Genomic DNA, 12,465 nt, shown 5'->3' with positions numbered 1-12,465 from the left:
TTACACTTAGAAAACTGAATGGATGTTTAGGTATGCCAAAACTATTGAAAGATAGTTCCCATGCTTTCATAAACACAAGTACATGTGATGGTTTGCCAATGGTTTAGGGCATGGATACTCAAAGTACGGCCCGCGGGCCTCATGCGGCCCCTCTGACCTTTACATGCGGCCCATTTGGCAACAGGAGCACTGGCAGCTGTTTGCTCGATTCTGCACTAACAACAAAAATATTAAATACACACACAATCATTTATTTCAAACTTAATTGGTGTTAAAGAAAAGAAGTAACTAGGGACTCCTGCACTTAACTTTAGAAACGTCTTCATTTTTAAAGACATCTTGCAGCACAAGTGTAAAACTAAGACAGTCTCTTCAAAATTAAAAAGTGTTTTTAGTTAACATGCAGAACCTTTTTGCCTTAGTACAATTTATTTTGAAACATTAATTATTTCCCTTATCCTGAGAACACAACCAATAGTAAATTGAAGAGGCCAGTCACTTGGTATGTGCACTTTATGGGTGGCCTGGGTTCCTATCATACATTAACAACATTATAGTTTATTAAATCAAACATAGAAGCAGGTTTTGTGCAGCGCACACCATGAATCATGTATTTCGAGGTCATCTTAAATGTGATAATGCAGAAAAAGTAGTGAAGTGAGACTAATCAATTGCCTAGGATCACACAGTTTGGAAAAATGGGTAAGCTGGAATTCATTCCAGGTTTTCTGGTTTTCCATTGTTTATTTCAGCCACTAGATGTATATCATTTGCTTCTCCTACACCTACCTTGCCCCCAATTCCCCCAGCCACCCCACTTGACCGCCACAGCCCTGGCATCAATGGGGCCGCCAGGCGCGTCACAGACCAAACTTTCTGGCCCCTGGGAAAATGTTAGTACCCATGGTTTAGGGCATACTTTGTCAATCCATTATCATTTCATTATGGCTGATGTATTGATTCTAAATGTGGAGACCCTCTCAGGAGATTCAACCACAGAAAACTATTCCATGGTATCTACCTTAGTTTCCTCAAGCATTGTAAAAAGCCAATAGCTCGACCATATTTTAGGATACCAAAGGCCAGATGTATGGCTTTACCAGTGCTTCTTTTTAGTTACCGCTGAAGAGAAACTGAAAAGGGGTAGCTGATTCTGGCCAGGAATAAAGGTAAGTATTAGAGGTCACAAAGATGCATCATTAGGACAACAAGGTTACAAAGCTTCTTTAGATAAGACTTTCAATGAATAACTGATTTTAAGAAAGGAATGAACACTTTCTGACCCAGTCTACCCTTTCCAACACTCATAATTTAAGAGAGGTATTACCCTCTAGAACCAGTACGTTGTGCTCCTTGTGGACATTGGAATGAAGCTCTTCAGCGCCTGTTGGAGAAGAGGGCATGCCAGGAACAGAACTCTGTTGCAGTCTCCACAATAAAAGCGGCTAATCCAAGGGCCAACTGCCTACTCGGACGACTCAGAGTATGACTCTGTGGAAGGGAGGGGCTACTCTTTCTGAGAAAAGAGTAAAGTCAGGGCCCAAATGACTGGAGACCCACGTGATGGACTGACTCGAGACATCACTGCTTCACAATGTGGTTATATGTGTGCCAAAGAGAACAAAAGACTGCGCCAGCTTGCGAGCCTACACACCCTGTGATCCGCCACTTGCAAACCTGCCCTGCAGCCAGTGTTTGGGCGTGGCCTGGAAATGCTGGTTAACCTTCTTTTAAACTCCTTGGGTACCTGTAGCTTCCGCTTCTGAGCCTAAGACGCACACTGGGATTTCTTCCTTGCAGTCAAGCCCGTAGGTGCCTCTTATAGGCTGAGTGTGAGTGGCATGACCTCGGAAGCATTTCAACCATCACCCTCTCTCGCCTTTGGCCGCGGAGTTATCGTGATTACAGCTTTTGGCGTGACTTACACCTGAGCAAAACACAAACGCTGTGGGATAGCGTAACTGGATGGACGGAATGCGGAACCAATCAAACATTCACCCCCAGTCACAGATCTGGGTTTAATCCATCCATTATTTTGCTCACCATGCCACCCCAGTTTGAACCCAGCCATATGCAAATCAGTCTTGACCCTGTTCCTCATGGGAACAGTCCAGCCCGAACTGCCAGGCCAGGTTCTCCCTGGACCGAAAACAAGCATCCTGGGACCGGTTTCGGGGTTTCACCCCTCATCAGCCAGGCTAGCTTGAATCCAGTGGCACAGTGAGCCCGGGACCCACGTCTGGGCATACCCAGCGCACTTAGGGCAGCAAAAGCAAAGCAAAACACAAACGCTGTGGGATAGCGTAACTGGATGGGCCAACACCTGAGCCAGTACACCCCTCCACCAGATGGTGCCATTTTATACAGTGGGTGCGCCTGGACTCCTGAGTGTAATTTTTAGGTCGAGCATAGCAGCGCATTAGCGCTGCTTCTCCGACGTGTTGGTATGTATCTGGGCTTTTAACCACATCCACTGCTTGCCCATCACTATCACTTGTTCATGGGCTTACCCTTCAAAAATCCTTTATTTTCATTGGTAAATGCTTTACATTTGTCCCTCCTTGGAACCGTTTAATTACAGCCTTGGACATCGCCCCTGTTACACAGCTAATTGCACTTATACTGATAAGTTTGACTGAGAGCGCACTTCTTTTTCCCTTTGGGCGCTACCTCACGCTGATGCCGTGGCGCTTTGAATCGGCTTGCTTATGTGAAACTGTGTTACTTTTCATTTTCAATTTATTTGACAAGGAAAGTCCAGGTAGAAGTTTACAATGCTAATAGGTAACTCGAGCAAATGTGAGACTCATCGCATGTGCTTGTTTTCTAAGGAGCAGAATTTGGAAGTTTTGTTGTCTCAACCGAGTATTAACTTTAGTACTACATAGTTACCACGCTGCAATGGCAGCCTGGAGTGAAATTGCAGGTGCTTTGGTTAACATGGTCAAATGTTAAACATTTTTACTAATGGAAGTTACAACAATGAATTTATACGCACACTTGTCTAGCCACACGGTCAATAAACTAACAAATTATTAAGCTGAAAATACACAAAAGCAGCCTCGTGTGGTCCCCATTAAATGTGTAATTGAAACAATATCAAGAATGACAATTTGTTTAATACAGTTCCTGATACAGCAGTTTCATTGGCTTCCAAATAAAAACGTGTTCCTACTACCCAGCTCAATGGTACGAAGTTTATCCTCTTTTAAAGGATAAAAGGGCAAGTTTGCCTTGGCAGTGATCTCAGCAGCAAGTGCTCTTCTATCACTGCACCCACATTTTTATGGTGTGAAACAGCCTCACACTGCTCGCTTACATGATGTATAACTTATGTAACATAGTGCACTGCCAAAGAGTTCAAACTTTTAGAGGTGTTCATCCCACGCAAACTGTTTAGTCTGACAATCGTATTAAAAGAACCGAAAAAGAACCAGTCATTCAAGCATTGCGCCTTTGTTCTGGTGCCAAATCACAAAACACTTCATGTGCTTCGAGAAAAGTCAAGGTAGTTCTTGGTGCAAACTGCTTTTACCACCGGATTATAAACACAGGTTTCTGAGGGTGGTAATGTGTGACAAGAAAGGTTTTGCATACTTGTTGGGTGGCATTTTGTTGTGGTGGTGAAGCGTTCTGATGTATTTTGTGGTTCTGTTTTTGTGCTGCATTATTGCAATGGGATATGCTGCATTACATTTTAACTTGTGTCCTTCGTGATTTGTTAAGTTATGTTGCTTTGTGTATGTTATTGAAATATGTTGTTTATTTTCGATGTGTCATCAAATGCTGCTGTATTCCCAGCCAAAAGCAGCACATGCCTTTAAAAGTACCTTTGGCAAGCAACCGTTTCCTACGGACCAATGAGGTAAAATGGCGCTGATCCACGTCTTCAACTTTAAGACACCAATCAGCCCTAAAGAGTAGCAGAAACCGGATCTTACATTGGTAATTTCAGTACTAACTTTATGTTGGTTACTTCAGACTGCTCTCAGCTCTGATCCAGGCTTCCTCACTCAAACAGGTGTAATTCTTCACTTCTCTGGTTATTTGGCAAGATGTATTAATTTTTCCTTTGCACTTGGCAAAAGACTAGCTGATAGTCAATGGCCTGTTTATACTGCAGTGATATTTCTGTCCCCTTCAACTCCCCTTTTTTAATAAACAATATTTATTACTGCTTCACTCATTTCCTCTTTAACCTGAGTGGCTAAACCAAAAGGTCTCCAAACTTTTCTTTAATCCAAGCTTTTTTTGATCACTGAAAGATTTCCTGAGCTGCTTCCCAACATAATCAATCAATCAGAGATTTGTAAAGTGCTGCACTATCACCCTTACGGGTGTCTGGGCTCTGGGGAAGCCGAAATCTCAGTTGAAGAACCAGGTACTGAGATGTTTCCTGAAGATCCCTAGAGAGGGAGCTGTCCTGAGGTGTAGGGGTAGGCTGTTTCAGGATTTGGCTGCATTATAGGAGAAGGAGTGGCTACCGCTTATGGTTCGATGGATGGGGAGGACGTGTGCGAGGTAGAGGGAGGCGGAGCGGTCTTTCAGGGGTGTGAATTTTCAGTCTGTGGTTGATGTAAGTTGGTCCCCGACTGTGTTGGGCATTAAAGGCCAGAGTGAGGATTTTGAATTGGGACCTCTTCTGGACCGGGAGCCAGTGAAGGGCTGTAAGGTGTGGGGTGATGCTGGCGCATCTAAGAAGATCCAAGATGAGTCTGGCTGCAGCCTTCTGAATGGTATGCAGTCTTGAGTAGTTGGGAGGGGATTCCAGTGTAGAGAGCGTTGCTGTAGTCGAGGAGGTTCGTGATGAGTGCGTGCCTGACTGTTTTTCTAGTTTTGATTGGGATCCACTTAAAAGTTCTGCTGAGCATCCGGAGTATGCAGAAGCAGGAGGAGGCTACCGAGTTTACTTGACGTTTCAGAGAGAGTTGGATGTCGAGGATGATGCCAAGTTTGCGAGCGTGGTCTGAAGGGGTAGGATTCTGAAAGGGTACACAGCTTAACCACTGTGACTGGAATATCCCAGTTGTTCTGAAGTGAGCATTACAGTATTGTTGCACTATTCGTATCACAAAAGGGAAGATGAGAGCAAAAAAGGAAGGAATAAAAGGAAAAAGAGTAGATAACAAATGCAAGATATAGAAAGGAATGTGGAAAGAGAAATTAAGCAATTGGAAAAACGAAACAAGCAGAAACAGAGAGGAAGAAAAAGAAAGCAGCAGAAGAAGGAAAAAAAAAAGATAAAGGTCAAAAAATAATAAAAAGAGAAAAAAAGGTAAATAAAGGAAAATAGAAGCCTGAAAGGGTTCAAGGAAAAAAGAAGAAAACAGCAGAAAAAAATAAGTACAAAACAAAATGGAGTGAATGAAAAGTGAGGAAAAAGAAAACAAAGTAAAGAAAGAAGGAATTAATATGCAAAGAGGAAAAAGAAAGTAGAATGAAACTGAAATAGGAAATAAAGATAAACGAGAATCATAGAGGATGAAAGGAGAAGAGAAAAAGGTAGGGCAAGAAAAACAATAGCATGAAAGAGAAAGAAGAAGAAGGCAAGGCAGAAAGAATGAAGTAAAGAAAGGAAGGCAGGGGAAGAAATAGGAAGAATAAGAAAGGAGATAAAAAGTGAATGAAAATGGAAAAAGTCTAGAAAGAAAAGAGAGAGAAATATCCAAGGAGGGGGAGGGTAGATATAGAAAGGAGAAAAAGAAAGAAGAAGAAAAAGAAAAGAGAAACAACATTTACAGAAGAGGGCACTTAGCATTATGAGCTTCCCAGGCCTCACAGAACACAATATTTAAAAGTGCTGCCTTTGCAAAGGACAGCGGCAGTTTTTCAAACACTGACTAGGCAATGATGTGGGAGCTCCTGGGGGGTAGGCAGCGAGCTACTAGAGGTTGACCGTAAGGTACCAGTAGACACCTTTAGTCTGTTACCAGAAAATGTAGTCAAAGGATAAAATGTTTTCGCTTTTGAGAAAGAGATGAGGCGAGGAAACACAGGGAGCACTGTATCACCTAAGGGGCATGCGTGCAAACAATACATGAAACAAGGTGTTTTCTTTTGAAATGATTTCACACACAAATTAAGATTATATGGTGAATTCATGTGTTAGATCTATTCAGAAAAATGACAACTAAGTCTTAAAGCATTGTGAAGTATGAGTCAATAATTTTCTTACTTGTGCAGAAAATCTCCGATCAGAGGTACACTTGATAAATATTTACAACATTAGTGCAGTTATGATGATCTTCAAGGAAAACCAGAAGGTTCGATTATGGCCTGGGGTCCAGAATATGACCCAGATGAGTTTGAGTGAGATTCGCTATTGGCAGATACACATCACGTGTTTCTTTGAGAGTGGGGAACACAAGTGTGCAGCTGTGGGGGGCAGCAGTCCAGTAACAATATCTCCGTGCGCACTTGTGAAATTTCCAACTATTCGCTTGATTAAATCAGACATACAACAATGGTGTCTGAACAGCACAAAGGACAATGCTGTTACTGAAAACTACTGCAGGAACTATGGAATGTTAACAATCAAGAATTCACTTTGCACGCACACAGTGTGAAGATATGATGGCTGCATGTGAGGTGCATAGCACCAGGCATCACAGATCACTTGGCACACCACCCACATCTCCCTGGCTTCTATTCAGTCTGTATGTTGGCCTGCTAGGGGAGAGGAGATGTGGGCTTGTTTCGTTATCGTGGTCTGGTCTAGTTTATGTATAATTTTTGGCCTATTTAATTTCTGAGTGTAAGAAACTCGAGCTGTAATCCCAGTGTCTCTGGAGCCAAACTGTGTGATACTGAGCGAAATTCCATTAGTGTTTCTGCATTAGTTACTATAACTGCTAACACTGGGAGTGCTGACACCAGAGTTACGCCAATATATAGAAAACACTAGCATTCTTTTCAGGCTGGATGTGCCTGCCGGCGCGTTATTCTGCAGACAAAAGGTAAGTGGCTTCTCATTCACTAGATCCCTGTGTGATAATCAACTCAAGTTTCACTGGTGTGCAAAAGACGTTTCAAATACTCCATTAGTCAAATCTAAGCGCTACAACGATGAGTTTTCTACATGTGATGAGGGCTAGACAATAGCAGCTTGGGTGTTAAGCAGCTTTCTGTATTCTGCATATAAAACAGCGGTGAAGTAACACGACCTGTTTTTTCCCCCAGGTGTACTAAAGCTACACCAACAGCCCTATATAGACCCAGTCCTCCCCATGGTCTGTTTATCCATACTTTCTCTGCTGTGATATGTTTTGTAATCTATGAGCAACACGGACTGCTCACGGGGAGGCATTGCCTCCTAAGCAGTGATTCATTGAGCAATACATAAATAATTAAATACCGAAGTTTCCAAATACCAACCCTACATAGTCTCAATTCCACCTCATGCATCTTTCCTTGTCATTCAACACTTCCTGACATTTTCAATGCCTCTTACAGGTTCGTTTTAATTGGTGCTTGATTTGCTGTTGCCAATTATGTAAGCACACTAGAGAAGGGCTTTGCCTCCACTCATATGTTGGCAGAAAGGAGTACATCTTTTGACTGGGCAGAGGTTGTATGCTTCCACCAAAAAAATGATTGTTGTCAAACAGCAGCTGTGATCATGGCGTTTATTTATCCAGCGTCCTAAGCTTGAACGTTCAGGGGCGCACACACACACCATTGGAATGTTATTAAAGTGTCTTGGGTAACTAGATAAGTTAGGCTGTTTTTCTCTAGCAGCTACACAGGTTCGGGGGGTGAGGACAGTCATTAACCTATGTGGATTTTTAGGTCTGGTTTGTAATGCATCAAATTTACATACAACATTGTCTAAAAGCCAGACCTATTGGCATTGCCGAGGCTTGCTGATCCCTTTCTCCATTTGTTACTGTTTTGCTAAATTTCTCTTTCTCTCGTTTGTATTTCCCACTCTTCCCTCTATTTTCTGGGTCAAAGCACCATGAAAACGAAATCAGGTCCGCAAGAAAATGTGTGTCCGGTCACCCCACCCCACTTGAAATCAGTCACAAAACCACAAAATGAAACACCACCGGGGCGGGGGAGAGGTCACACAGCCATCCACCGCCGGGAAGGAAGCAGCTTCCACTGTCACTGTCCTGCTCAGATAAGTGCTGAGAAGCACGACCCCTGTGCCATCTGGGTCAAGTACGGTCTAAACACACAGAACATATCTCCGCAGGACATGCACGTGACTTGCACCCGCTCCTCCAACGCATGCCCCGGACCTACAAACACAGAATGCGTCCCTGCATATGACTTAGTGTGCCATTACCCTGTATGTGCTCCTGTAAGGCAACCCCACGCCACCTCCACGAATGACACTCGCATGACATGCGCAATTCCCGGTTTACATAGACTATACTCCTTCAAGGTGCCTCCGTTTGAGATGGGCATGTCCTCCCTCATGCACCTGGATGACAAGCCGTAGCACCTAACTACACGTCAGCAGGCAACGCTGGCTTTCAGCTGTCAAATCAACGCACTCTGGGAGTTGTAGTCATCAGCTGCTTCAAACGAACCAGTTAGTCTGACACACTTGACCTCACATTAATGATTTCTAACAGAAAGCGCCGGGAACATGGGGACCTGACTTGAGGAGAGCAGACTCTAAACCTAACCCTAACCTCTGTATCCCACACTTCCCATAAACAGCACCCCGCCCCAAGAGACCCGGCTTATCGCGGTGGAGATGCGTGTGCACTCTGTATGTGCATGTACTCACTGAGCTGCGCCAACGTGCCGGACTCGAAGAGCAGGCAGTCCTGGTGGCTGCGGGACTCCAGAAGCAGGCTGTAGCAGCCCGGCTCCGGCTTCACCCACACCTTCAGTCCCTTGCTCAGCGCCATCGTTCCCGCCTGCCCCCGGCGAGGGGCTCAGGTGTGCGGCTCCCCTCCTCCTGGACGCCAGGTGGCTGTACAAGAGAACCGGGGCTTTCCTCCCTCAGCCCTGTATACTTTCACCCGCCTGGGCGTTTCCGCGGCAGAGAGGAGGGGACAGCGGGATCCCTGCCTTCCTCCTCTTGCTTTTTCTACGGATTTATTCTACTCTCGGAGCTCTCCTTTCCTGATCCCGAGCACTCGCCCTTTCTTTGGCCGGTCTCTGCAGTGGATGGTCGTCTACTGCCCCCCGGTGGTACCAATGGTGATGTGCACGCAGAGTACAGTTAACCAGCAGGTCCAGACAAGGAGTTTAAGAAGCCACAGCCAAAAGGAAAAAGTCCAAACTCGGAAATAATGATCCATTTTCTCCAGCGCAGTGTCTGTACACGCCGGCGCCTCGTTCTACAGCGGAGGGAAAGGGTGCCCGCTCGTGGCTAGTAGTTGAGCCTGTGTGTTCACATTGTTTTCGGATAAAATAATGAACCGGCCGCTGGTTCTAACCAAGGGCAAGCGCCGGGCATCGATATACAAAGGGAGAGGACAACTGTGAAAAGAGATATCGCGCCAACTTCAGTCCAACCACGCAGAGAGCAAACACAACCGGATCGCTAGCATTCCTCACCGGTGACTGCATGAGGCGGAGTCAACTCCGGCCGCGCGCTGCTGCAAGCAGCTGCTCCAAGAATCCATATGACGCTACGAGGGCAACCCAAGTTTGTAAAATTATTTCAGGGACATTGTTAACCCTAAACGGCCTTTCTTATTGACTCAGTTTGTGACGAAGCGGGAATAGCTCGTTATAACTATTTCAGGGAAATATTTTGCAAATGCCAGTGGGATGTATTGCTGTACCTTACAGTAATTTCGGCGACTTTGCAGATTGAAATAATATACGCCTTTATTATAATATTATTATTATATTTCATTGTTACGTCAAACGTACACGATTTGAGACTGTTCCTATAAATGTTCTCGTGTATGACGAGAAGCATAATAAAATAAAAACTCAAGTAGGAAGCGGGTATGTATGTATTGGCATTTAATTTTGGCACCAGCAGGGCTTCCTTGTATTCTAGTTATTAGAGGTGGGCAAGTCATTAAAATAAAAGGGAGAGCCGAGCCAGAGCCTATGATCTGTTTTTTTTCTCCAAGATATATAAGGCGAGCAATCATGTAACAAACATCATATAAGAATAGAAAGGCTCTTTAAAATTCATAAAAGTGTTTTTTTAATCATGCTGAATGAAGTGTTTCACTTTAGCACATTACATCACTGTACTAAATACCATTTATTGGAATTGATAGGTTCTAACCATTAACTTTTAAACCTAATTTCTAAATATGAACTTTTAATTATCCATGCCCTCCTCAGCCCTGCCAATGATGTCATTAGTAAATCAAGAGACAAGACACTTGCCACATAATATTGTTCTCAATTAAACTGAATAAAACAAAGGTTTCTGTAGATTTCTTATCCTAAATTGATACATTTCAAGTTGGTCTCAAACTCGATGGCGAAGAAAAAGGCAGCACAGTGAAATAAAGGTTCTTGGTAGGCATACTTTTACCTTACTTTTTGGGTTGCACATTAACACTTATTTGTACAAATGTGATCATATAAACATTAGTAGAATATAGGGATACCTTTCCTCATCAAACTAGAAAGTAATATCACATCCATTACCGGGACTATAGCTGCCCCAGAGAGCCCGTCCCGGAACTGACATAGGTGTAGGTGGGTCACTTGGGTTGTGACATCATGTGATCGCGTGTTAGTCACATGCCAGGGTCCTAGCCTTAGTGGCTAGGGCTTTGGGCTATGTAAAATGGGGGTCTTTGCTGGTGTGCACCATGTTTCTGCACCTAAGAGGACAAGTCTGGACATGTCAGTCATTCAGGACCATGTGGCTGCTGGGTGTCTCACAGGGAGGAGCAGTGGCAATGTAAGGCCAAACCTAAGTACTGCTGGCTAATCCAAAAAAGAGGAGTGGTCAAATGTTGCTTATGTTAGAGTCACCCAATCAATTTAGAAATGGAAACCTAAAACGGATGTTTGCTCCAAACTTCCCAGGAATGGTGATTAGGAGAAGTCAAAGTATAACTTGTCCCCACAGTTAGGGGCTGAAATAGAGCCTGTGGAATGAAAAACCTAGAACACATATGCAGGCCTCCAGGACTTCCCAGGAGTGTGTTAAAAGCTGGTTACCAGATGTCAAAAGTATAAGCAGGTCACACAATTAAAAAAAGTTTGAAACCAACAGTGGACATACATTACAAACCTAAAACAGGTGTCTGCCTCCCAAGACTTCACAGGACCAGTGAAAGGGATCAGCAGAGGTCAAAGTATAAACAGGCCACACAATTAAACAAGTTTGAAACAAACATTGGTCATGCATTGCAAACCCAAAACAAATCCCTGCCCCCAAGACTTCCCAGGACAGGACTCAAATTGATCAGTAGAGGTCAAAGTAAAAACATGCCACACGTGGGCGCTAGAGGGCGCCAAGCAAGATGGCCGCACCTCTGTGAGGCTCCTGCGGCCCGGATCAACAATCTGTCATTATCCTGCCCAAAACTTAAGTGCTGAGGCCGGGTCCCGATGGGGGAACACATGCTGATGCAGGACCTCCTCTGTTTAAGGCGGTTCTCGGCAAGACGCCACTAAACACCGGAGAAATCGAGAGGGGTGCTGAGTGGGCCTGCGGGTGCCGAGTTTCCTGCGTGGGCCGTGGCGGTCGGAGCCCTCGGCCCGGGGAGCAGCGGGCGGCTCCAGGAGGCGGCGGACGCTGGAAGGGGGACGAGGATACTCGCAGGGGCGAAGGAGATCTGGCCTCCTGAGGAGGGCTCTGCCGAAGGTGGCGGGTGGGCCCGTAAATACTGCGCCTTCTGTTTAGGCCGCGGTGACCGCGGCTATCGGCCCGAGAGGACGGCGGGCGGCTCCGTGGCGCTGTGGTCGCCGGGGAGGAGGCAGCTGCACACTCGGGGCAGTGAAGATCCCACTGTCCGTGGAGAACTCTGACTGGAGAGTGGTGAACGATTTGGACTGCGGTTGGGAGGAGTGCGGCCGAAGCAGCAGAGAGGCGGCATGCGCCGCAACGCCGAGGATTGTCGGGCCCGGTGGGGCGGACTGTGAGGCATTTGCTGCAAACTTGAAGGTGAGATTCGCATGGGCCCGGGGGCACGGAATCAACGCTGGGACACTGCTGCTATAACGGCGCCCTCAGGTGTTCGATAAAAACGTCGGGCAGCTGTGGGGGCTGTTTCTCTCTCCCCCCCCGGGGGTCCTATACTGATCTGCTATTCCGCACGCCCCTACTCAATGCACAAAATGCCCTATGGGATGTAGCCCGGAGTTGGATGTTGGACACGGGCTCACGGTGATCTATCCCTGAGGCTTCTATGGGCAGAACTGACGCAAAGCAACAGAAATTGCAGTTTGGAGCGAATAGGCAGACCGGAGCTCCTCCGGAAAACGGGGAGGGTGCTATGCCGCTGCCCCCCCCCCACCGGGGGGGGGAGCAATCCGACCTTGGCGAGATGAAGGCGCTCCTGCTCACCATGCAGTCTA

General features: G+C 45.6%; 1 protein-coding gene across 2 annotated transcripts in view; it reads right to left on the bottom strand.

Annotated features, from left to right (window-relative positions):
• SYNJ2 (synaptojanin 2) overlaps positions 1 to 9,078 on the bottom strand; it is a 494,632-nt gene extending 485,554 nt beyond the window's left edge. For both annotated transcript variants that reach the window (XM_069234571.1, XM_069234573.1), the window contains exon 1: positions 8,741 to 9,078. In XM_069234571.1, the coding sequence (XP_069090672.1) occupies positions 8,741 to 8,864 (124 nt within the window). In that variant the 5' untranslated portion in view covers positions 8,865 to 9,078. The remainder of the gene's footprint in view (positions 1 to 8,740) is intronic.
• Between the last annotated feature and the right edge of the window lie 3,387 nt (positions 9,079 to 12,465).

The sequence above is a fragment of the Pleurodeles waltl genome, chromosome 5 (assembly GCF_031143425.1).
Source record: "Pleurodeles waltl isolate 20211129_DDA chromosome 5, aPleWal1.hap1.20221129, whole genome shotgun sequence".
Classification (NCBI taxonomy): domain Eukaryota; kingdom Metazoa; phylum Chordata; class Amphibia; order Caudata; family Salamandridae; genus Pleurodeles; species Pleurodeles waltl.
The sequence above is the reverse complement of the archived record's forward strand: the minus strand, read 5'-3'. Positions and strand labels throughout refer to the sequence as shown.